This window comes from Lethenteron reissneri, chromosome 35, assembly GCF_015708825.2.
Source record: "Lethenteron reissneri isolate LAM-NWPU_2019-01 chromosome 35, ASM1570882v1, whole genome shotgun sequence".
NCBI lineage: Eukaryota > Metazoa > Chordata > Hyperoartia > Petromyzontiformes > Petromyzontidae > Lethenteron > Lethenteron reissneri.
The window spans coordinates 7,601,822-7,628,663 of record NC_083813.1 but is presented as its reverse complement, the minus strand read 5'-3'; the positions used below and the strand labels follow the sequence as shown (position 1 = coordinate 7,628,663).

At 51.7% G+C, this 26,842-nt stretch overlaps 1 protein-coding gene across 1 annotated transcript; it reads right to left on the bottom strand.

Annotated features, from left to right (window-relative positions):
- Nucleotides 1-8,923: 8,923 nt before the first annotated feature.
- LOC133350870 (galanin receptor type 1-like) lies at nucleotides 8,924-26,146 on the bottom strand. The gene is made up of 3 exons (XM_061565689.1): nucleotides 24,420-26,146; nucleotides 17,809-17,874; nucleotides 8,924-10,370 (listed from the first exon to the last, which is right to left on the bottom strand). The coding sequence occupies exons 1-3, from the start codon at nucleotides 25,098-25,100 to the stop codon at nucleotides 9,978-9,980; spliced, it is 1,140 nt and encodes a 379-aa protein (XP_061421673.1). The 5' UTR covers nucleotides 25,101-26,146; the 3' UTR covers nucleotides 8,924-9,977.
- Between the last annotated feature and the right edge of the window lie 696 nt (nucleotides 26,147-26,842).

The following is a 26,842-nucleotide window of genomic DNA, read 5'->3' as shown; positions in this document are numbered from 1 at the left end:
CTTTGCATGTAACGTGTGCGACCCTCGGCATGTATTTGGTCGGCAACCAGAAGCCAATGCAGCTCAGCGAGCACTGGACGGACATGATCGGATCTTGCAGTACCCGTTACGACACGTGCCAAATGATGTTGTACACACCGCAGTTTGCTCATGTGTGTTTTTTTCTAGACGTCATGTAAAGTAGCGAGCTGCAATATTCGAGCCTAGCGAAATAGGAACCGAATTCAGTTCCTGAAAAAAGTTCTCAGCACGTGGGAGAAAAACGTCGGACATTCTTGCCGAGCAACGCCCGGTACGATCCGAAAGCACGATTCGGAGAGCCGTACAGTAGTACCGCGAAATACCCACGCAGGGTATGAACGTGTAAGGGGCCGTTCATAAATGACGTCACGCACCTGGGGGGGGGGGGGTCAGACATTTGTGACGATGTGTGACGAAGGGGGGCGGGGGGGGGTGAGAAATGTGACGTCACATCAAAATGCGCAACTTTAAATAAATATAGACAACACGTTCTACTTAATTAAATAGACTTTTTAATAAATGTTTTCTCCTACAACGTCAGAGTGCAGCGCCACATTAAATACGCACTACAATGACATTAGCTTAAAGCGATTTGAAGCATGATTTTTTTGGGGGGGGACGCAGAGCTTTGTGACGTCATATTTGAGGGGGGGGTCTGACTTTTCGTGACGCCGTGTGACTAGGGGGGGGGGTCAAAAATCGTCCAAAATCGCGTGACGTCATTTATGGACGGCCCCTAATTTATGTGAGAGCACCTTGCTTATCATGAGACCCCCCCCCCCCTTCCCCTTATTGTAATGACACCGTTTTGTTTAATACACACAATTGCCTGTGTGAGAAATGCGCCCTTGCTCAAACATTTTAGCGATGGAGCTGCAAGAGGCAGTTTGTCGATGCGAGTTGAAGCGAGAGCTCCCTGTGGTCAAATCCCCCGCCGCCTCCCTCGGAGAGGGGATTTGGGACGCGATTGCAAAGCAGCAGCAGTAGTCACCGCGAAAAGAACCCCCCAACTCACGTGTCAAGCGACGTGGCTTAGCGGATCGATTTGGCCTTGCTGGAGATCTTTGTCCACACAGGTAAGAACTGCAGTGACTGCAGTTCTTCAGGAACTGTCACATGTTTTTTTTTTGCATAATGTACAAAGGCTGAGTGCTTTTTTTGCACGTGTTTTTTTTGTGTGTTCGTTTGAACCGCGAGGCCTGAAATATTTTAATCCCGGAGAGTAAATCACGATTTTTTTAAATGCAAAAGCTTTTGCGGGTTGGAGGTAAATGTCATCAGGGGGTAGCTTTGCGGAAACCACCGGGACACTCAAAGGGGACGTTTAGTAGCCTTAACATAAGTGTACGGAAAGTATTTATTTTATTATTGTTGTCTATACGAATATTTAAATAACTAAAAGTGACGTAGGTAGAAAAAAAATAGAAGTAATAATATAAATTAATAATAAATCTATTATAACTTCTATTTTTTTTCTACCTACGTGACTTTACCGAAAAAACCCTAAGAGTATGAATCCTTGCAGTCACGAAAGCTTTAAATCTAGAACTAAAAGTGACCTTTGGTAAGTCTGTCTTCAGAAACCATATCTATCAATCGCACGTACCCAATTCATTGCTGAACGGGCGCCGCAGGTGGCGAGATGTTAACTACCTCGCCTGGTAAACAGGAGGTCGTGGGTTCGATCTCGACCTTGACCCCTTGTTGTACATTTGGATTTTTCTCCGGGTACGTCGGGGTTCTCCTCCACATTTAGAATCATGCGTTTCGAGTGTTTGGCTGCTGTAAATTTTCACAGGATAAGCCACTTCGTGGAGGGATCATTTGTGGATAGGCCGCTTCTAAAAAAGAGCCATATAGCTGAGTGGGCCCTCCCTGGTAAACAATTATTTTGTCGCACTGCCCTCTGCTGCGCACAACGGTGGTCCCACAGCAACCTATAACACCTGTTTCTGCCCACAGCGCCTGCTCTCTGTGCGTGGCTGTCACCCATCAAAAATAACAATCACATCCTGCTGAGCTTCTATAACATCTGGCGGGCTCCAGGTGATTTGGGCAGCTTATGATTAATTCGTATTTATCCATTCAAAAAAAGAGAAAAAAACCATGATATTCTCAGACCCAGCAGTGCTTAAGAGCCTCGGGGTCACGTCGACCCACGTCACGTTTAATACCTTGTAGGATTCTGTGTACACCCTAAGGAGCTCACGGACCCACATCTCGCGGTGACATCTCCCTCACCTGGTCGGCAGGAGGGCGTGGGGTCGATTGCGACCCTGACGATGTCTGTTGTGTTGTGGAGGTCCGCGTGATCTCTCTTCCCCGTGGTGGTCGCGTGCATTTCTCTTCTTATGGCTTTCCCCCCCCCCCGTCCACATTTAAAATCAACGCGCGTTTAGATTATTTGACTGCTCCTATAAATTACCACGTGTGATGGACGATGATGTTATCAGCCACTACCATGAGCTATAATGCGTGGCCAGGTCGCCCCTGAAAAAGAGCTAATAGAGCAATGTGCTTTACCTGGTAAATATTTTTTGGGGTAAATATTCTAGTTTAGTTCACAAAATCTAAATAAAGACAGCAAATTGCAGCAGCAAGTCAATGGGTCAGAGTGGAAGGCGATGCCACCCTGTTGTGACAGAGACTTCAATCCATTTAACGGCACTACTTTCATGGCTTACAAGAGTAGATAATGTGCGAACTCATTTGCTTGAACATGGTATTATCATACAAGTCACTTTTAGTGGCCATTCAAATTAATACGTAAGCTGTCACAGTTTATTCTGTGTGTGCGTGTGGTGCATTGAGTGTGTGTGTGTTTTCGGGGAGAGGTAGTGTAGCGGTTAGTGCGCTGATAACAACGCTTGCCCCAACAGTCTGTTAAGGCTACACGGGGGATCTTTGTCTTTGTTTGCAGGGCACAAACCGAACCTGGGAAAATATTTTCTCACCTGGCACACATTACATCTGTTGTTAACGTGGCTGTGGCTAATATCCATGTGTCCGTGCCAGTCTCGTAGCAACCCATAAAAAAATACACAACTCAGTTAGATATACATGCCCAGCCGTGTGTGTGGTGTGTGTGGTGCATGTATGTATGCACAGTATGCCTTTAAACAACTATTTCATGTGTGCGTGTATATTTATCACACTGTATGATTAAACAACGTTACATCACGTGTGTATGTGTACGTGTGTTGGTGTGTGTGTATGTGTGTGAGTGTGTGTATATGTGTGTGAATGTGTGTATATGTGTGTGAATGTGTGTATATGTGCGTGAGTGTGTGTACACGTGTGTGAGTGTGTGTATATGTGTGTGTGTGTATATGTGTGTGAGTGTGTATATATGTGTGTGTATATGTGTGTGAGTGTGTATATGTGTGTGAGTGTGTGTATATGTGTGTGTGCCACATGGGGAGCGGTAGTGTAGTGGTGAGCACGCTGCGTTACGAACGTGGCGACCCAAGTTCGATTCCCGCTCACGGCCAACACCAGTGACGATCGTCTGAACCGGTCCTGTGCCACCCCTAGGCCGACTCAACATCAAATGAGTACCTGGTGCGGTGTGTAAACATCGCCACTAAGGAGACAAAGGCGGCCGGGCGTGGTGCTGGCCACCCATCCCCTCGTGTGCCGTGCCGGCCTTCATAGGTGCTCGCTAACAGCACTTGCCCCAACAGTCTGTTAAGGCTACACGGGGGATCTTTGTTGTGCCGCATGTGCATGTGCACGTCTTTAAACACTCAGGCACCTCGCATTAGCGCGGCCCTTTTAATCGCGTGGCGTTAATGCACGGACAGATAATTCAGGTCAGCCTCTCTGCATCCAGCTCACACGACCCCGCACTTTAATTGGCTTAATTATAATGATTAATATAATTAAACCTGCCTCGCCATTTCATCGTGAAAACCCTCCCAACACCAAACAGCGCAAACTCAAGCACTCCCTCACACGCATTTTCACCGACACATTACCGAAACAAGCCTGCGGATCACACAAATAAGAGAAAATGCCTCCAATGTTTAACAATGTTATTAGTATGGTCGATTGGTAGGTTATGAGCTCGTGTAACATTTTAGCTTAAATCACAACAACAATTAGATTTACACAGAGTTATTATTATTAATAAATTCGCAGGCGAGCTGCGTGCACACAGTGTGTATGCCACGTAGGGGTAGGTGCTTGCCACCCCCAAAGATTTAAGAGCAATGATGGGGGACGAGGGGTATGATGCTGCCAGAGTAAATTTAAGGAGGTGGGGACTTCTATAGATAGTTGTGGGGGGTAGTGATGGCGTTACGATCTTGACAAGTTGATCCCGTGCTGAAGTGAAATATCAAATATCCCTGTGGGACTGAGCTGCAGAGTTTTGCAATGCCATTTTTTTCTACCACCAGGAAAGGCCCACTATTGATCTATATAGCCCGATTTTAGAAGCGCCCTGGCCACGAATGATAGCTCAGCGACGTGGCTTATCACGTGGAAAATTTATAGCAGCCAATGACTCTAAACGCATGTTTCTAAATGTGGAGAGAAAAAAGCGGAAGACCCGGAGAAAAATCCACGCGACCACGGGGAGAACGCGCAAACTCCAAATATACAGCAGCAGCAGGCGTCAGGGTCGAGATCGAACCCACAACCTCTTGCATACCAGGCGAGGTAGTTAACACGTTGCCACTCGGGCCGCAGAGATGCTGCCACAGTGGTGTCATGGTTATCTCACGCTGGACTACACCCAGCGTTGTTATTATTTTAGCAGGCAAGCTGCTTTTCGCACCGTGCCGCCTCTGTCCACCCGGCAGCTATAAATGGGCGCACCACGGTTAGTCGATCGGCAGGTGCCGCGTGTGGCGGGGTAGAGTGTGGCTACTCCCACCAATTCCAAGACGTTTGACCGGCGTGGAAGTGTGGTCCTCCAAACTACCTCTAGAGCGGAGGCCCTGCCGCCAGCAGTGGGTGGCGTGAGTGACCAATCGCAGGGTTGCACCGTTATCTTTAACAAGCAGAACTCCGATAATTGTTTTTTTACCCTTTTATCTGGCAACAAAGCTGACACCTTTTTTTACGAGGAGTCATGTTTGCATAGACCACAATATCTGCAGTCATAATGCAAACAAAAAACATTAACTCTGATAATGTATGCACTGTCCTTGAAGTTGTGCGCCTTTGGGCGTCAACTGGTCCAACCCATGTGAGACTAGGCTCTAAGGAAAGCTGTCTCGGGTGTGGACCAATCAACTTCAAGGACAGTGCATACATTATCAGAGTTATGTTTTTTGTTTGCATTATGACTGCAGGTATTGTGGTCTATGCAAACATGACTCCTCGTAAAAAAATGTGTCAGTTTTGTTGCCAGATAAAAGGGTAAAAAACCAATTATCATATTTTTCTATTGGCAAATGAGGTTCCAATGAAGCAGAACTCCGTTCTCTTTCTCGACACGGTAAATAAATATATGTGCTAGTCAATCAACCTATCGGCTATTCAGGCCAATGTTGTCTAGCAGCAATATTAAGGCAAGCAAACTCTGGACCGGTTTCGACATTCTGGCTCTCGTCAGCAGTCAGGCTTATGAAACAATTACTGTTGGATTACCAGATGTTATTGGCAAGAGAATGCCATTTAAAATAAGAGGCCTCTCTGTTTAACGCAAAAATACAGAACATTTGCCTCTATAGTCCATGGGCCATTGCAAAAATTGGTACCATCTAAGACAGCAACGCTTCAGTCGTACAGATTTATTCATACGGCTAATGAGAATACATTATTTGACCACCCCACCAAATTTCAAACGGTCATCACATGGCCGTGTAAAGAAAATTGGAATCGTTAAGCTAATGCCACCTCTCAGGTGGTACCAACAAGTGAACTACATCTTCATGTGGGCTCGCTGACTCTTGCCTACGACGGCCGATTGCAACGCGTTGGTGAGCGGTGTGCCGAGTTGAGTGGTTAGGCTGCCGACCTTTGAGCCACCGTGCCACGTACCGATCCGTGAAGAAAACCAATTCTAACGTTGTACAACGTGTCGTGGGTAGCTTTGCAAATCGGCACGCGGTGAAAGGGGTTAAACTATAAAAAGCAGGCAGCTTCACGCTTAAGCCAGTAGGGTTGGCAAGTACGCACAGGGGATGTAGGGACATTAAAACAAAATCTCATTTAATCACGGATATATATATATATGGCCTTCTGGGGGTGCAGTAGTGGAACAGTGCATGCAGTGGTTAGCGCACACCACGTTTTGAACCCAGCAAACATCAGTGGCGAAGTGACATCTGAACGGCTACTGGCAAACCCCTGACCCTTCACCAACGCGCGCTGACCAGTGTGGTGAAGTATGGTTAAATATTGGCGACGACCAGCACGGTGTTGGAAGGTCGGAATTCAGTGGTGGGATGAACAACAGCAGAACATTTTGACCGTACTGTTATTAAAAATGACGATAATTTTTTCTTTTTGTTTTAAATCTAGAAAGTCTCAGGAGGAGCATCCTCCATTGAGAAGTTGGCCGTGTCCATTCGTGTTTAGCTTCATGTTGTAGGGAACCAGGGTACGCGGACAAAACCACCGCTCGCATTAAGAGGTGGGTAACGCTCCGAAGCTCCGCTTAGATTGCTTCAAGAACCTATTTCTGCACTGCTATTCCCTGGTTGACTCGCAGCACACACACACACCCACACCTACACCAGCTGGTCTTCTCAAGCAGCCCCTCGTCAGTGTGCACAGCAGGCTCAGACCTGCTTAGCTTCGCGAAATCCGACGCGACGGAGCGCGTTGGTGGCGATTACAACGGCAGCTCCATCGCCGCGGCTGTGAGCATTCCGCCTGGATGTTTATCTGCTCTATTAGTGCAGAGAGAGCGGTTTCGGTCAGTGGGACGTATTGGCATGCCCCCCCCCCCACGGCCTCAATCGATAGCCCCCTCACCCCCATTCACGGGGGAGCATCGCGGTCGAACGCCCCCTCCTCTGACGATCGATTCCCCAGCACGATTCACATCGGCTCATTTACATCACACACCGCGCGTCCCGCGAACACGGATTGTCGTGTCCGTCAATCAACACCGATCAGCGCCTCCTGATGCGGTTTGCGATGGCGAGGCTGGTGCGCTCCAGGGCCTGGTCCTTTAGGGAACGGAGGAAGAGCGAAATAAATAAGTAGAGAAATAAATAAGTGAAAACATCCATCTGTGCAGCTTCACGTCCGCTGTGCCCAAATGATGCGCGCTCGTTTTCCACCTCGGCTGTCGCTTCATGTCGCAAAGGTCTTCAACGCAGGTCCCGTGGATCACAAGGGGATATGATTCAGAGGACAGTTTCCATCAGAGGGTCCCCTAGGTGAAACCCCCCCCCCAAAAAGTATGGCCACAATATAAACGCACGTTCCTGATGTTGTTGTTGTCGTAGGAATGCTGTGAACACGTAAGACAATGCAATTGAAGTTGGGGGTTAATTATGAGTATTGTTTTTTAAATGAAACAAGCATTTGGAAAACAATGGCACACACAAATTAAATTGTCACCATCCTCAAAGGAGTGTCACGTGTTCATGAGTTTTATGAGTTGTGAACGTTGTGGAATTGCCACCACAGAGTCAGCGATGACAATTCCACATTTCTGCGGTGGGGAGAAACCACGATGATTTATCTCACAAACATGGGCTGATGATTCACATGTATTCACATTTGTCATGGCATCAATATAAAAAAAATCCATTAAACATTCCCGTCGGGCTGATTTACACATGCAGGAATTCGTGATGCATCAGCTTTGCTGGACTCCTATCTCCAAAAGGATTATTCACGTTCAGTCATATTCATGACAGCAGGTTTAATAGAGCAGTCGCATTCCGCAAACTGATAAGACCCGTGGATGTCCACACAGTCAAATGCGCATATCCACCCACTGCCAAGACCTTAAATCTCCGTATTTCCTGAAGAAGGCCGGTCATGAGATGTGTCCAGGTGTTCGTGTCCTCTCCGTCTAAAAACAATCATCGCTTCATCTCCGCTGTGGACGTCCACTCGGGTGCATTATCTCCCTTGGCTACCACTCCATCTTTGGTCTTGACCAGCAGCCATCACCCCTTTCTCTAACGACGTCTCATGACCGAGCCCACTTGCTTTTCTTGAGTCAAAATTGAGTCTTTCATGTATGTGTAGTGACATGGAATGGATCACTATGGCAGGGAGCGCGGGTTGCTGGCAAAAAGGTGACCTGCTGCTGTAGCAGCCCTGTCGGCCAGCAGGTCAGGGGATAGGCGAGAGGAAGGGATGCGGGGATAAGGTGACAGAGGGGGTCTGTGGCATAGCTAGGATATTTTGCGCCTGGGGACGAACTATAAAATTGGCGCCCCTCCCCCCCCGTTTAATCACATACCAAAATGTGATTACATGACAGGTAGGCTGTGTGTGGCGGGATATATAAACTTTTAGGTTGAGGTGTAGATGTGTGCAGTAGTTTCAGGCTGCCGCACCCGCCGCAATAAGTTATAATGTAACGTTGTAAGCCTCATTATGGCGCCCCTTTACCTTGGTGCCCGGGGACACATGTACCCCCCTGCCCCCCTCTAGCTACGCCTCTGGAGGGGGTAGGTGAGAGGAAGCCCCGATGACCTTCTGGTAGCTCCTGGAAGGGGGGCGTGGCCGAGGGGGAGCGAGGCTGCGCTAGGAGAATAAAAGGGGGACCCCGTGGAGGACTCGGGGCTGTTGTTGGGAGTGGGAACCTGTGGAGCTACGTGAGTCTTCGTCATCGTCTTCGTCATCATCTTCAGCGTTTAATTTCGATTTAAAGCTTTCGTGACTGCAGGGATTCATCTTCTTGGTTCTTTCGGTAAAGTCACGTAGAAGGGAAGTAATAAAATAATAATAAATAATATAATATATTTTATTACTTCCCTTCTACGTGACTTTACCGAAAGAACCAAGAAGATCTTCAGCGTTGCTGCTCAGGCAGCCTGTTGCTGTCCTTGCCCAGCATAGTTATTCCCTGTGCCTGAGAGGGCCTTGATCAACAGAGTGCCTCCCATTCTATTGTCTGTGAAGTGCATCACTACATATGTTGAACTTCTTTCGCAACGTACGTAGCCAACCGTGCTGATACACCTCCGTATATTGTCGAATGCACGTCTTTCTCTTCCTGTCCCTCGGAGTATTTCCAGGCACGTGTCCCCTCCATGCTTCCCTGAACACTTTCCAGCTTTTGTTCCATACTCTTGAAAGTGGAGGCATTCGATTATCCTGCCGCATCAAGTCGGGACACCCACGGCCACTGAAACACAATTACACATCCCAATGTCTGGGCCAAGTCCGTCCCAAGAGCAACCTTCAGGAGTGAGAGAGAATGCTCAGAGGATACCGCTGAGATCCTAGGGTGTGAATCCGGGTTTCAGCTATCCGTGATTAAAATGGGTTCACGAGTGTAGTGAGATGGTGGTCTAAAGGCTGGTCACCAATGACTTCACAAACACATCACGTTATGTTTGATTTTGTTTTACTTAATTTGGCTCAACGCCCAGCTCTGACAATTTAATCATGTCAGTTTGATTGCCACGTGACTGGCGTTGCTGTGGTAGCAGAGATTGTTTAAAAGAGAGGTCACTTGTGAGGATTTCCAGAAGCAGTTCTACAATGTCTCATTCCACGGTGCCATTCTCGAACACACGCACCGAGCGTTCGATCCGTCTCACATCGTAGCACTGACAGCGCCATTGTGAGACCAGTGAGAAAGTGACCAAAGAAGAGACGAACAACGCACTTACAACCCGAGCTGAAGAAAAACAAAACACCCCAATCGCAATTTGTTAATTCTGCCCACGTTCATTCTGCCGCCGCAGCCTCCTTCACGGTGGAGCGATGGCAGCTGAGACACGATGGGGGTGGGAAGTGGAGGGGGAGAGGATGGTGGTGAGGATATCAGTGGAGCTGAGCAGTGGCGGGCGGGCTGGTGGGGGGGTCTAGAGGCAGGTGAGTGACAGCGTTCCCCCGGACGTGTGCTCGTTGCGGTAATGCACGGAGCGCGCCGTCACGGACACGCGCGGAACGCCTCCGACCCCTCCGATGATTCCTCCTCCACCACCGCCGCCGCCGCCGCCTCCTCCTCCGCCGACCGCGCGGCCCTCACAGCGCAGCAGCTGGCGGTAGGCCTCGCGAAAGTTCTGCGACAGGAAGCCGTAGATGAAGGGGTTGACGCACGAGTTGCCGTACGAGAGGCAGTGGGCCACGATGCGGAAGGCGAAGGAGGCGTTGGTGAGCGGGAAGGAGCCGAACTCGACCCACAGGAGGATGACGTGGTGCGGCAGCCACGAAACGAGGAACACCACGACCAGCACGAGCACCGTCTTCGCCGTCTGTGATGGAGATGCGGGGGGGGGGGTATTGGGGTGGGGGGGGTAGGTCAGGATAAAGTAGGGGTGGGGAACGTCCGGCCCGAAAAATCATTTGGTGTGGCTCTGCCGAGGCAACCGCAGGCGGGACTCGAAATTCAATAAATCTCTAGGAGCAAACCTGGAAAAGCAGTTGCGAGTAGCAACAACATCATCAATGCCAGCTAACATCACACGCCTCGCCAAAGAGAAGCAGTTCCAGTCATCACATTAGGGGTGAGTTAATTCAATGTTTGACCCAAATATAACGGGCTGATTTTTAAGTTGATAATTTTGTTTGGCCCCCGAATGATGTTATAAATATCCAAATGGCCCTTGGCAGAAAAAAAGGTTCCCCACCGCCGGGATAAAGGAATTCAATGTTTAGGAGTTGCATTTAGCGGGCACTTAAATAATGGCTTAGCAACTCAGAGCCCCTTACATCTCAAGGCATTCGAATGTCCTACTGCGGTTTAACCAAGTGGGCCCTCCCCCGAGTGGCAGTTGTTCTATTGCAGCACCCGGCGTACACAACTATGGGTCTCTGCGTAAGTCTGCGAACCATGTGAGTCTGTGAGTTCATGGGTCTCTCTGTAAGGATCCAAGGATTTGAATTGGCGGTGGTGTTTTAACGCCTCAGCAAGTCAAAGCGCCTATTGTCAAATGTCAGTTCAGCCGTTCCAATACTGTTGCTGCAGTCGAGCCAAGGGGGACCCCCAGTGGTAGCTGTCCCTTTGTTGCACAAGGTGAACGGCTTGCAAATGGGCACGAGTCTGCCAGCGGGGTGAAGGCATTGCGAAGTGGTTGTTTCCAAGCAGACCGTGCATATTTCTGGTTAAGACACTGGCTGATGTTATCCAGGGCAGCCACCGGGATAGAACCTGCATATCTCTACCACTCGGTCACACGACGGCCGCCACAACATCTCCACCACCAAGGCAGGCCCTGAGTTAGAGGGTAAGGGAGGTGGTTGGATGGGTCACGTGGCTGGCAGGCTGACAGCTGGCCACGAGGGTGGAAATTCGATTCCAACATCGATGGATTTTCACCTTGACCTGTACCGGCTCGTTTGCGTTGTTCGTCATAACAGACGACGGCGCGTGGTGCCATCGTCAAGGGGCCTTGAGTCCGGTGTTAATTAACGCCGGGGTTTGTTCAGCGAGATTGGCCGGCCCCTTTTATGCCTGGTTCTCGACAGGTCAAATGCCTAAACCGCAAAATAACTCGACGGCCATATTTTGTTGTAATTGGATCGCCTCCACGAGCGTTATCGTGACCCGCCTCCTACCCCCCCGTCACAGACGGGCAGACAGAGCTAATGCATTACCGCTTTCAACCTTAGGTGGAAAGGGTTAAGAAAGAGGGTTCATGTATGCATGTTGAACTTCTTTTGCACCGTACGCAGCCAACGGTGCTGATGGGAGGTGCGGTTCAGCACTGGCTCAGTGGTTGGCACATTGACCTATGAACCCGACGACCTGACGTTTAATTCTCCCTTCATCTACCGGCACTGACCAAGCATGGTCAAGTATGGTCAAACAAACCCCCACGACTGACAAAGGGTTGTGAATGGTCAGAAATAAATAAAAAGTGTAAAAAGGGCAATGGAAAGAAACGTTAAATATTTAGGTTTGTGGAAAAATCTGAATCTTTATGTATCCTGGAGAAATCCGATTAGATATGACACTTTTTGTACGTACGTATGTTAAACTTCTTTCTTACCACATGTAGCCAAGCGTGCTAATCGGAGATGCACAAAGATGTCTAGCATGTCCACCTTGTGCTGACAAAGACTGCCATGACACATGTTCCGTGGTGAGCTGCCAAAAGTCAAAATTCTAAGTGGTTTCCCACTAACACGAGTGTTTGGGGACTGCAATTACCGTGTTTACAGCTCTGTGCCTGCCGTGGAAATTGCTAGCGAACGCAGATCGATGGGTCTTCATGAGCATGTGTAACGGAAATGAGTTTCCATGCGTAAAAGGTAACCGTGGAACTTCTGACTAATTCTAGGTGTGCATCGCAGCTCGGTGGCTCAGCCACTTCAATGGAGACACAGACGATGATGTTGAGCCGCAGATGAGACGACCACCGTCACATCAAGTAAATGTATACTCTTAGTTATTTCGGTAAAGTCACGTAGGTGATTTTTATTGTTTTATTTTTATTGATTTTAATTTCATTTTTTACCTACGTGACTTTACCGAAAGAACTAAGAGTATGAATCCTTGCAGTCACGAAAGCTTCAAATCTAGAACAAGTAAATGTATTTTCATTGTGCCGGGCATGGGAGCATTGACAAGCACTTGTAATCCAGTGCTTCGGAGGCAGGGTTGAAGGCTCAAGCAGAGATCAATACGACACAATTATTTTATTTAAGACCAAGTAATAGCTCAAGAAGTGGTGGTGGTTGCGCAGAGGTTAGCATACCACCTTATGAACTCCGTGACCAGAGTTAAATCTCTTGTCGTGGCTAACATCACAGTGGCGGTGCGATATCTGAAGCGGTCCTGGATCTCTCTTCAGACGTTGACGAGCCCTCCACTGTCCAGCGCAGTAAAGTATGGTCAAATAATGCACAGCCGAGCAGTAGACGATAACAGGGCCGTACACGTTCATTGTAAGTCTGAGACGTAAAAAGAATTTGCCGGGCTAAAAATAAATAAATATGGACAGCGCGTGACAAGACAGCAGCAAGTCATTTTTAGTCTCGCAAAAAGCCACTTCAGCTGAGGTTAACCATGGATACAGGGAGAGCCAAGGATGCGTTCCTCGACATGGAGAGTATTGGAGTGGCAGCAGCCGCAGCAGCTGCTGCTCCAGTGTGGAGGACTCCATTGTGAGTCGCTTACCAGCGGAGATGCACCTCATTGCTAGCCTTCTGTCGCTGTTACTATGGTTACCACTCCATTGAACTTCACCCACCGTTTTCTCCATCCATGTTTAGGACGACCGACTATTTCGTCCTATCCACACTGTGCCCAACAACCACACTGCACTCACCCATCCACCCACCAAATCACTCATCCATCCACCTACCCAATTACTCACACACCCACGCAATCAGTCGGCCACCGACCGACCAACTCACTCACTCACCCACCCAATCACTCACTCATCCACCCACCCAATCACTCACTCACCCACCCAATTACTCACTCACTCACTCACCCACCCAATCACTCACTCACCCACTCGCCCACTCACTCACTCATTCATAGACCCACTCACTAACCCACCCAATCACTCACCAACCCACCCTATTACCCAATCACTCACTCACCCACCTACCTACCCAATCACTCATTTACCCACCCACCCAATAATTCACTCACCCACTCACCCACCCACCTACTCATTCATCGACCCACTCACTCACCCACTCATTCACCACACTGCAGGTCAAAACACTTCTCTCTCTGCTCCTTCCCTCACACAGCTCCACTTCAGACTCTCCCTCTGTCGTCTCTGCTCTTGGCTAAGCTCTTACAACAATAACCTTGCTCGATTTAGGAAACGTATTAACTCTTATCTGTGTGCATGTGTGTGGGGTGTGCATATGGATGCCGCGGTGGCGAGATGTTGACTGCCTCGTTCTGGTATACAGGAGGTCGTGGGTTCGACCCCGACTTTTGTGTATTTGGAGTTTTCATGTCCTCCCTCGTGGTCGCGTGGTTTTTTCTCTGGCTCCTCCGGTTTTCTCCGTCCACAGTTAGAAACATGCGTTGAGATTATTTGGCTGCAATGAATGTTCACACCATAAGCCACTTTGTTTTAGCAATCATCTGTGGCCAGTTCGCTACTAAAAAAATTAACCCGTAAAAACAAAGTTTTTCACTACAAACCTTTATATGCGTGGCATCGGTTTTATTTTATTATTAATTTCTGTTTTTCTTGAGTAAGAGTTTCATTTTTATCACATTGGTATTTAAAATTAAATATGAAAAATTTTTTTTCCGAAAAAGTGGAAAATTTTGGAATTTTTTTTCACGAAAATAAATTGTCACGCACAACGAGTCTGTGTGCAAAATGTCAGCTCGATTGGATCACGGGAAGTGGGTTAAAAAACGACCGAAAGATTTGCACGGTCGTAAGCGCGCAAGCAAGCAAGCAAGTGAACATAATATAAAGGATTTAAAAAGAGCTACAAAGCTCAGTGTGGGCCTTACCTGGTAAAGTAAAATAAACAGTTTAGTTTTATACTTATTGGTTTTTTTGGTACGGTGTCCCCACCTGAAGAAGGACGCTTGTGTTGCGTCCGAAACGTCGTGATTTAATTGAGTTGTTTTCATTTATTTAATTTTATTTTTTACCTACGTGACGTTACCGAAAAAACCAAAGAGTATGGATCCTTGCAGTCACGAAAGCTTCAAATCTCGTTTAGTTTTAATCTTGATTTGAAGCTTTCGTGACTGCAGGAATGCATACTCTTTGGTTCTTTAATAACTAATCATCTATTAGTTATTCTATTTATCGACGTGACTTTACCGAAAGAACCAAAGAGTAAATTTCGATTTAAAGCTTTCGTGACTGCAGGGATTAATCTTCTTGGTTCTTTCGGTAAAGTCACGTCGAAGGGAAATAATAAAATAATAAAAATAAAACATAACAAAATAAAATTCTCACGACGTTTCGGCCACAACGCAAGCAGCCGTCCTCAAGTGAAAGACAGGTCTGTCGGAAAGACAGCGTCTGAATGACTTTCCGACAGACCTGTTCGTCACCTGAGGACGGCTGCTTGCGTTGTGGCCGAAACGTCGTGAGAATTGTATTTTATTGTTTAAATCGACATGACTTTACTGAAAGAACCAAGAAGATGAACCAAAGAGTATATAGTTTAGTTTTAGTTTTACAGCGTTTGTGGCTGGCCGTTTGGCGCTTGTTGTTGTTGCGGTGTTTGGGCCCTGTGCTCAGCAAGCGTGATAAAATAATTCAGTGTCACCACAATCTCACCGTGGCAACCGGTCAACGTGACAACGCAAACGGCGAGCCTCCACCCGAAATTCTAAATTACCATTTTGCGTGTGTTGTTGACAAGGCAGGATTGCGGCTCGAGTTCCATTAAGATTTCCACTCCAAGTATGGACAGTTTGAGTTAATTGAACGGTGCGCAAGTGCTCAATGTGAAATTGAAAATAATCAAATTGGCTTTATGGACGGCTGCAAGTTGAAGTGGCATTTTAATGAGCCCCCTCCTCAGTGGCTAATTGTCATGACGACGCGACGCTGTTGAGGATGGCCGTCGCTACGGCAACCGGCGCTATGGCAACGGCGGTGTGAGTTTGCGCGATGGTACCCGAGGCAGCCGCCTCCCTGTCGCTTCACTCGGTGATTCCTCCACTCGGTCTACCGCACTGACTGTTTCGTCTCATCCGAACTGTGTGTATGTTGAACTTTGTTCGCACCGTACGTAGCCAACCGTGCTAATCGGAGGTGTGGTTCAGCAGTGGTTCAGAGGTTGGCGCATTGACCTATGAACCACAACCACCACCACCACTACTGCGGGTTACAACAATTGCATTTTCGATTCATCTTTCACACCGATCCACTTTGGAGATCTCTCCCATCGTCTCTTTTTGCCAAAGTCTTCGAATCACCTTCGCTCAATCGAATAAACATTTTAACGCCGAGACTGTTCACCTTGTGATAGTGCTGTTTGTTGCTGGTCCCCTTGGAATTGTGGGCCTTTGGGCCCTGCGCTCGGCAACTGGGATTATTTAAAAACAATCATTCGTGGAACACACGGCAGGGCTCAGAAGAGACCTACGTCATCAGCTTTGTCTGACCGCCCAGTGCCACTCAGTTGCCGGGCAGCACCATGGAGGCAAGGGTCGGTGGATCACACAAATGTTGCAAAGCTCCCTTCCCCGAGGGCGTCGTGGTTGCTATACCCTGGCTCGCCAGGAGAAGCCAGCATTGCAAAGTGCGGACTAATCTCCCGTCTGTTCTATACGGATGGCATGTCGCGTCGTCTTGTCGCCATGCGTGTGTCTTCTCCGAAATGCTCCGGTGTTCGTCCCACACCAACGGAGTCTGCTAAACATCCCAATGTAGGGCCCCGGAGCTCGGGCAAATGAGTTAAACAAAAGTCCAGGTGATATTGATCCACACTTGCGTACGTGTCCAAATCGTCACGTGTGTCCAAGTCAGGTGATGAGGTGAACAAAGAAAAGACGTGGACTGGGTCGTGGACGAGGCTGCAGGTCACTCGCACCGTTACATTCCCTGTGAGGGTGGGTAAAGGAGCAGCCCTGCAATTGCCCCTTCACACCACTGCTGGCAGAAGGGGGCCCTTCACTAGAGGGAGCTATGCAGAGCCCCTGCAGTCTTCTTCGTTGTGTCTCCTGTCCAACCTATCTCGTCATTTTCCAATATTCTGCACAGTAGTGAGCACTGTTTATATCCACTCTTCCACACAGGCCAGACGTCTTGGAAGAGGTGGAAGCACCCACACTTTACCCCATCGCACGCGGTACTGTCGATCAATTAACTTGTGGTGAACCTATTTTTTATACTTTCCCGAAGGACCCTGCTGTACTCGTTCTCTGCACCGTTGATGTGTTTTTGCTGCTGCCGCTGCTGCTGTGCGCACGCACCGCGAATCTCCCGTGTAACATAGCCGAGGGAAACTGGCTAAACAAGGCGGTAACACATCAAATCAGCTCAATACTGCTGGGTGGGCAGAGGCAGCGAGATTTGTTTTGAAGAGCTCGCACGATTGTTTCAACTATTCTTGCGGGTGGCGGCGGGCGGTGGATTTGACTGGCTACCTCTGGATTGCAAGCCCAGTTCGTTCACCTCTACACCACCGTGGCAGCATTAGCCCCCCCACGTTCGCTCGGAAATCCAGAGGGGTGGCAAGCGAACCTGTGCACAACAGCTTGCCTGCTAACATACAACAAGGCCGGGTGTCGTCCGGCGTGGGGTAACCATTACACCACTGTGGCAGGGACTCGATGGCCCTAGTGCAGAAGTTAAACGAATGGCGTTGTCACGTTTCGCAGACCAGTCCCAACAGGGACGTTTCACTCCCCGAGCAAGATCAGTTTGCCACGATCGTAACGCCACCATTACCCCCACGCCTATCTTCGGAAATGCCCTACCTCCTGACAGCGTATTTGTAATAGCATTGATTTTCAAGTATATTTTATTCGCAACAGAGTCGAATGTGACCCATTGACGTTGGTGATGGATGGACTGACAACCTCGTATTCTGCCGATGAAATGATTTTAATGTACGACTCTTTAGGCCAATTTCTTGCACTGCCTCTCTGATTCGGTGATTTCGGAGTAATCCCCGTAATTGGTGGTTTGGGCTCAGGTATAATTGTCATTATTCTCTTTGTGTGCATTCTAATTTAAATATGTTGAGCGCACGCGTTCCGTCGACACAATGAGCGACACAGCAACAGAAGAGCCATACCTTTCTCTTGGACATGATGGATTTTTTTGATGTGTTTTGGATCTTTCTGTGCACGTGGGAGACCACCTGTGGGGGATACGAGGAGAAGGAGACAGAGAGACGGAGAGAGGAGACGAGAGAGATGCGCTGCATCATAACAATGGTGGTGGGTTCGGGGTGGGGGGCGGGGTATGTGGATGCAGGGATGGCGAGTGCATTGTTCCTCCAAGCAAGTTAATTTTGGTTACGTTTATCCAGGTGCAAACTCAAGGATACTAGGATGAATCTCATTTGCAGGTGACCTGAGAGGCATGAGTCTGCCAGTACCGGTGGAGGCGATTATTGCGGTGCATAGTTCCAATAGAATATAATTTTTCGGTGCAATTTTGGAAGTTTGCCGAATATGTGACCCTGATGCTGGCACGCAATGGGCCTCCCCTTGCGAACGGAGTCACGGGATCTTTAAAGTCCACCGTGAAGCAGATGGCCTGCCGTATTGTCACGGTCATTACACTGCGCGGCAGTACCTGGGGCGGCCCCTGCGCGAGACGACGTGACCGCACGAACCCACGTCGCTGCCACAATCAGAATCTCTATTTTATACCGGAGGAATCCGATGAGCTCCGCATCTCTTTTTTTATGTCTTTTTCACGTCACCCCACGCTGTGGTCAACCACTACACTGCAGGTGAAACCCCTTCTCTTTCGGATTCTTTTCCCACACTGCTCATCTACGGAATTGCCTCCCGTAGTCTCGTTTTCTCAAACTCTTCTTGTAACCTTGCTCCATTCAAACATTCTACTAACTCGTATCAATGACGGCTTCAATGGCGCTGCTTGTTACCGGCCGCCTGGACTTTGAGCCTGTGCTCAGCGACCGTGGTTTGAAAAATAGGGAGGGTGGGTGCAGGGGGTGGGTGTAGTGGGTGGGTGCAGGAGGTGGGTGCAGGGAGTGGGTGTAGGGGGTGGGTGCAGGAGGTGGGTGCAGAGGAGTGGAGTGCAGGGGGTGGGTGCAGGGAGTGGTTGCAGGAGGTGGGTGCAGGGGGTGGGTGCAGGGGGTGGGTGCAGGAGTGGGTGCAGGAGGTGGGTGCGGGGGTGGGGTGCAGGGAGTGGGTTGCAGGAGGTGGTGCAGGGGGTGGTGCAGGGAGTGGGTGCAGGAGGTGGGTGCAGGGGTGGGTGCAGGGAGTGGGTGCAGGAGTGGGGTGCAGGAGGTGGGTGCAGGGGGTGGGTGCAGGAGTGGGTGCAGGGGAGTGGGTGCAGGAGGTGGGTGCAGGAGGTGGGTGCAGGGGGTGGGTGCAGGGAGTGGGTGCAGGGAGGTGGGTGCAGGAGGTGGGTGCAGGAGGTGGGTGCAGGGGGGTGGGTGCAGGGAGGTGGTGCAGGGGGTGGGTGCAGGGAGTGGGTGCAGGAGGTGGGTGCAGGGGTGTTGCAGGGAGGTGGGTGCATGGGGTGAGAGGTGGGTGCTGGCAGGGGTGGGTGCAGGCGGGTGGTGCAGGAGGGGGTGCAGGGGGTGGGTGCAGGGAGTGGGTGCAGGGGGTGGGTTGCAAGGGGTGGGTGCAGGAGGTGGGTGCAGGGGGTGGGTGCAGGGAGTGGGTGCAGGAGGTGGGTGCAGGGGGTGGGTGCAGGGGGTGGGTGCAGGGGGTGGGTTGCAGGAGGTGGGTGCAGGGGGTGGGTGCAGGAGGTGGGTGTAGTGGGTGGGTGCAGGGGGTGGGTGCAGGAGGTGGGTGCAGGGGGTGGGTGCAGGGGGTGGGTTGTAGTGGGTGGGTGCAGGGGGTGGGTGCAGGGGGTGGGTGCAGGGGGTGGGTGTAGTGGGTGGGTGCAGGGAGTGGGTGCAGGGGGTGGGTGCAAGGGGTGGGTGCAGGGGGTGGGTGTAGTGGGTGGGTGCAGGGGGTGGGTGCAGGGGGTGGGTGCAGAGAGTGTGTGCAGGGGGTGGGTGTAGTGGGTGGGTGCAGGAGGTGGGTGCAGGAGGTGGGTGTAGTGGGTGGGTGCAGGAGGTGGGTGCAGGGGGTGGGTGTAGTGGGTGGGTGTGCAGGAGAGGTGGGTGCAGGGGGTGGGTGCAGGCGTGGGTGGCAGGAGGTGTGGTTGCAAGGATGTGAGGTGTAGTGGGTGGGTGCAGGAGGTGAGTGGCGAGGGGGGTGGTGTGTAGGGGTGGTGCAGTGGGTGGGGCAGGGGGTGGGTGCAGGAGGTGGGATGCAGGGGGGTGGGTGCAGGGGGTGGGTGCAGGAGTGGGTGCAGGGGGTGGGTGCAGGGGGTGTGTGCCAGGGGGGTGGGTGCAGGAGAGTGGGTGCAGGGGGTGGGTTGCAGGGGGTGGGTACAGGGGGTGGGTGCACGAGGTGGGTGCAGGGGGTGTGTGGCAGGGGGGTGGGTGCAGGGGTTGGGGCAAGGAGGTGGGTGGCAAGGGTGGGTGCAGGAGGTGGGGTGCAGGAGGGTGTGGTGCAGGGGGTGGGTGCAGGGGGTGGGTGCACGGGGTGGGTGCAGGGGGGTGGGTGCAGGGAGGTGGGCTGCAGTGAGGTCGGTACAGGGGGTGGGTGCAGGGGGTGGGTGCAGGGTGGTGGGTGCAGGGATGGTGCAGGGGGTGTGGTGCACGAGGTGGGTGCAGGGGGTGGGTGCAGGGGGTGGGTGCAGGAGGGTGGGTGCAGGGGGTGGGTGCAGGGGGTGGGTGCAGAAGGGTGGGTGCAGGTAGTGTGTGCAGGGAGTGAGTGCAAGAGGTGGGTGCAGGGAGTGGGTGCAGGGGGTGGGTGCAGGGGGTGGGTGCAGGGAGTGGGTGCAGGGAGTGGGTGCAGGAGGGTGGGTGCAGAGGGTGGGTGCAGGGGGTGGGTGCAGGGAGTGAGTGCAAGAGGTGGGTGCAGGGATTGGGTGCAGGGGGTGGGTGCAGGAGGGTGGGTGCAGGGGGTGGGTGCAGGGGGTGGGTGCAGAAGGGTGGGTGCAGGGGGTGGTTGCAAGGGGTGGGTGTAGTGGGTGGGTGCAGGGGGTGGGTGCAGGGGGTGGGTGCAGAAGGGTGGGTGCAGGGGGTGCGTGCAGGAGGGTGGGTGCAGGTGGGTGCGTGCAGGAGGGTGGGTGCAGGGGGTGCGTGCAGGAGGGTGGGTGCAGGGGGTGCGTGCAGGAGGGTGGTTGCAGGGGGTGCGTGCAATGGGGTTCGTGCAGAGAGCTGCTGAGACGGGTGTCTGGAGACTGCTCGTTCCAGCAGTGTGGGCGGTCGGCTGCACGCGAGCAACAACCTGACAGATGCTCACACGAGGATTTATCCGGTCTCAATATGGCACCAGCACCACCAATTAAACATCGCCACCACCACCACCACCACGAATAACCACCACCAATTAAACATTACCACCATCACCAATAAAACAATAACCACCACTACTAATTAAATTATAACCACCACCACTAATTAAACATGATCACCATCACCACTTAACAATAACCACCACTAATTACACGAAATAACAATCATCACCGTACTGCTGCTGGCAGTGTTTCTTATTGGCATTAAACAAAAAAACAAAGCATTTAGAAGTGTGAACATGAGATGAACGCCATTATCATCCTCATCAGAAGCAGCAGCAGCAGCATTTACACCATCATCATCATTATGATCACACAGCCAGACTCATGTATCTGTCTCTACACCCCGCGTGACATCACCGTGCCGTGTCAGGCAATGCGGCTTCAACGCAGGCAAGTTCGTTCTATCGTCCGTATGTTTTGCCCGCTCCAGACATTTCAATGTCAGTGATTCGCCTGTGACCAAATGCGCGCGATCTCGACTGTCGGATCTCCGAGGCTAAGCGGGGTATCGAGAGCCTGGGTCGTGCTCGAATGGGCGACCGCCACGCGCACAACAGCTGGGGCTACGTGATGGGCACCATCTCGACGGCGGTGCGGCAACGTCCAGTGCACGATGGTGAAGTACTTGGCCCTTCCCCTCTTCAACCATTATATATACGGAGTGGTAGCTCTTGTAATCTCTCATTTACTTGATACAGCTGTCGTGGCTGTGACGGTTCCACCTGAAGACGGAAGCTTGTGTTGCCTCCGAAACGTCGTGATTTTTATTTTATTTTACTTTTATTAATTTAATTTTTTTTACCTACGTGACTTTACCGAAAAAACCTAAGAATATGAATCCTTGCAGTCACTGAAAGCTTCAAATCTAGAAATACGGACATATCATCAGTGTTCATATGTTTGTGCTCTCTCTATGTATCTCTGTGATATCTGTCTGCTTATATGTCTGTCTATATGTCTCTGGTTTTGTGTTTTATCTCTCTCTCAAATTTTAGCATTCTCAGGAAGAACGTAATCAACCAGATAGGGTGTTGACTGTTATGTTACCCGACTCTCTGTTGTATTATACTAGATTTGTGTTTCTATTTAATTTATACCTGATGATGATTGCTTGTGTTGCAATCGAAACGTCGTATGCTAGTATTTAATTTAATTTATTATTTTATCTTTATACGTGACTTTACCGAAAGAACTAAAGAATAATTCCTGCAGTCACGAAAGCTCCAAATTAAGTACGGACAGATGGTCCCACGCTGGCGCTAAGAGGCCCTCTCTCACTCAGACAGAGGGCTGTACAGGCGCAGCAGAGGAAGTGATAGTCGTAGTGGAATTATTCGTTTCCCCTGTGCAGTTGCACCGCCTGCGCACTCGAGAGACAAACGGCTGCACAAGCAGCACTCTAAAGACGCCCTCCCCCCCGTGGCGCTCTGCGCGCGCACGCCGCGTGGACTACCGCTGACGCTGGCAGTTGTGCACAGGGCGTGTGGAGATAGTGGTGGTGGTGCAGGCAGTGAGGTCCTGCAACACACAGGTGGGGGGGGGGGGGGGGGGCAAGCCATATGCTGCACCTCCATAGATTAATATTGTTACGCTCCACTCCCCTCCTCTCTCTCTGCTGCTACAGTTGCCTCCCCCCACCCACCAAAGCGTATTCTGTCCTTGTCCCAATACCATAATTACCCTTCCGGCGCATTCGATGATGTAAAGAAGCGTCGAATTATCAATCAAACGTCGATTAATAGATTCGTATGACTAAATGTTGCATTGGTAAGGGGGAGGGGTGGCGCAGTGGTTAGCGCACTGCGCTCCGATCATCGCAACCTAAGTTCGATTCTCGGCTACGGGTCTACGGCCGATGGCGAGTGATTTGTGAAAGTGATCGAGCGCGTTCCAGGGTGATTTGGTCACTTCAGCTGTTCTCGTAAACAATTCGCGTTTATCATAATCCAATCAGCCGGCCTCAAGTCCCACCCGCGGAACCTGTGCTTAAATAAATAAATATAATATTGATTTGTTGATGGATTAACGTCCCTTTATTAAACCGCGCGAAAGCCCATTGAGACACCGTATCGATGCTGCAGCAAAAACGCGCTGTGCTGTTACAGCGAACGCTTGTGATGCAGCGCTTCGGAGGCGGGGTTGGTGTATCACGTTAAGATGACCACGTATCTGATCATTCCCAACGAGGTGGACAAGTTAAAGCGGAACAAGAAGCAGGCTTCTGCCTCGGGGTTTCAGCGCGATTCGCCTCGTACGCACGGGACTACCCCGAATACTCTGCGCACCCGGGGATTTTGCAGGAGGGTCCTAGCGCGCATCTAGGACCCTCCTGCCAAAGAGTCTTGAGACTGAGAGGATTGTACCGGCCAAGTCTACTTGAGTCGCTCGGTGAGCCACGACATACGCGTCAAATTCGCGCAACCGCTGGCACGCAAACGGAACAAGAGGGCGGAAAGTGCGCAAAGAAGCACGGCGCGATAGATGCAGCTCAGCGGAATGACACATTGAGCGACATCAAGAGGAGCACGTGGGAAAAAGGGGGATTAAGGACAAAGCGGAGACTTCGCATTGACTGTTAACCAACAACAACAGTGTGCCGTCGGCGTGGGCAGGACACGGAGCTGGAAGGAGCCGCGGGGGGTGGGGGGGGGGCATGGAGGAGACGAGTGAAGGAATGGCAGCAAAAGGAGAGAAACGCGCCTTGCGACGACGACCACCGCGGAGAGATGGAGCGATGAGATCGGCTCATGGGCAAGAGAGACACTGGTCGTGGCAACTCGAGACCGCCTGGGATTGGGGCGACGGCGTGGGAATCCTTTATCCAGCAGTGGATCGAACACGACTGACGGTGATGCTGGTGATTCTGAAACAGTTGCTGCGAACGATACTGCTACTGACGACGATGATCATCATCACGTTGCTGCTGCTGCTGCTGATTGTGATGTTCATCATGCCGGTGCCGATGGTGCCTAAACGACGCTCACCATTCACGCCAAATACAAAGATCCCCCGTATAGCCTTGATAGACTGTTGGGGAAAGTGCTGTTAGCGTGCACCTATGAATGCGGGAACGGCACACGATCGGGTGGGTGGGTGGCTAGCACCACTCGCGGCCACCTTTGTATCCCCAGTCGCGATTATTTTACAAACCGCACCAGATACTCATTTGAGGCTGAATCGTCCTATTGCGAGGCCCGTGAACGATTCAGATATTCGCCACTAGTGTTGGCCGTGAGCGGGATTCGAACTCGGGTCGCCAGACTCGTGGCGCAACGCAAGCGCTAACCGCTCCCCCACCGCTCCCCCAACCAGTCACGCCAAACGCACGCGCGCGCGCACGCAACCCACCCGTGCGTAGCAGGCGCTGATGAGCACGAGCGGCAGCAGGTATCCGAGCGAGAAGATGACGGCCCTGTAGGTGCTCTTGAGATTCTTGTGGCTCCACACCTCCCAGCAGAAGTTGCCGTGCTCCTTGTACACCACGATGGTGTGGTAGTGAGCCCTGGGCACGGCCAGCACCAGGGACAGCAGCCACAGCGCGCTCACGGCGCCGAGCGCGCGACGCACGGAGCGCACCGCGGCGGCGCGCCGCGCGTGCACGATGGCGATGTAGCGATCCACGGACATCGCCACGAGCGTGAAGATGCTCACGAGCATCGAGGCGGTGAAGACGTAGGGGACGCCCTTGCAGAGGAAGGCTCCGAACACCCAGTCGGGCAGGAAGTAGTAGGTGGCCTCGGAGGGCACGCAGAAGAACAGGAAGGTGAGGTCGGCCACGCTCAGGGTGAGCACGAACACGTTGGTGATGCTGTGCGACTTGCCGAACTTGATGCGCACGAGCACGAGGATGACGAGCGAGTTGCCCACGATGCCGAGCAGGAAGATGACGAAGAAGATGACGGGGACGACGATGGCGCTCACGATGTGCTCCTGCATGCCCGGGTAGCTTCCGTTGATGGCCAAGTCGAGACGGCTCAGGTTCCATGAGCCTCCGAGAGCCCCCGGACTGGTCGGCACTCTCTCCTCCATGGGCAAGGGCTCGCGCACAACGCTCTCTTTATCTCTCTCCTTCTCTGTGTGTCTCTCTGCGTTTGTCTCTGTGCCTTGTCCTGTCTCCGTCTGTTCATTCGCAGTGCTGCCCGGCGGGAGGGCGAGTTCTCTCCTGTCTCTTGTAGACGCTTTCTCCTCCTGCTCCTCGTTCCACTCACGCGCTCGTGCGCTCGCTCGCTCCCTCTAAACCTCTCGCTCGCTGCGGGAGGCGAGATGCGCCGCTCCGTGTTGGAGAGAGCGCACACGTGCGAGACGTGAAGAGCGAGAGACAGGAGGTCGCGAGTGTGTGATGGACTGGCTATACTGCTGCTGCTAAGACGCCGCCGGCAGGGTAAGGGAGAGTTTCAACGCGAGTGCGGTGTTAGAAAGAAACGCGAAAGTAAGAAAGTGGAGAGAGAGAGATGGGTAGACGGATGAGATTAAGAAGGAACGAGAGAAGGGGAGGTGCAGGGAGATGGAGAGGTTTTGTAGTGGGACAGACGACGCCTCAGAAGGAGAGACGGCGATGAAGGTGTGGCGGAGAGGCTGGAGAAACCACGAGACGACGGGAGGGGGAGATGAGACGCGGCTGATGGGGCTGAGTGCCGGAGAGACGCGAGCGTCCATCTGCCCTGCCCGCTCGCGCCCGAGTGCGTTCGCAGCCAGGCGCGCGCCGCGGGGAGCGACAGATCCACGCGCTCCCTCGCTCGCTCGCCACGTGCACACACACACACACGGACGTGCACAGACGGACACACGCACAGAGGCACGCGCGCACAGAGGCACGCACACACAGAGAGGCACGCACACACAAAGAGGCATGCCCACACAGAGAGGCACGCACACACAGAGAGGCACGCACACACATGCAAAGGCAAAGATCCCCCGTATAGCCTTAACAGACCGTTGGGGCAAGTGCTGTTAGCGAGCACCTATGAAGGCCGGAACGGCACACGAGGGGGTGGGTGGCCGGCACCACGCCCGGCCGCCTTTGTCTCCCGACTGGCAATATTTACACCTTGCACCAGGTACTCATTTGAGGCTGAGTCGACCTAGAGGAGACCCAGGATCCGTACAGATAATCGTCACTGGTGTTGGCCCACTACACAAACACAGAGGTACGCACAGACACACACACAGGCAAACATGCAGGGAGACACACCAAGACACACAGAAACACTCATAGGCACACACTGACACATACACGCAGACACACAGGCACAAATACACACAGGCAGCCACAGACACACTCAAGCATATCCTGTACACACACAGATGACAGGCGAACATACGGGCACATACGAAGACAACGATAACCAGTGTCACCTGAACAGACTGTTGGGACAAGTGCTGTTCGCGAGCACCCATGTCGGTCCGGAACGATTCTCTTTCGAAAGTTCGTGGTGAATGTCGCGGCCTCTAGGAGCTGTAGGAGGTGGGGTAAAGTGTGGGTAACTCCCAGCACCTCCTAGACGTGTGCAAGAGTATTCCACAACACCAGTCTCGAGCTCCCTCTAGCGAAGGCCCACCCCTTCCGCCAGCAGTGGTCCGAGAGAGCGATAGCGGGGCTGCTCCTTTATCTCTTCACCTTCTTGGTTTGTTTGTCTGTCACAAATGCAGGGACACTCTACTCTCAAAGCAGGCGATTACTGCCATTACCTTCGGTGCCGGAGGGAGAACTAGTACTGAGCGGAGTTTAATTCAATAAGGCGTACAGGACTCGACGGCTCGCGAGGGGCCTC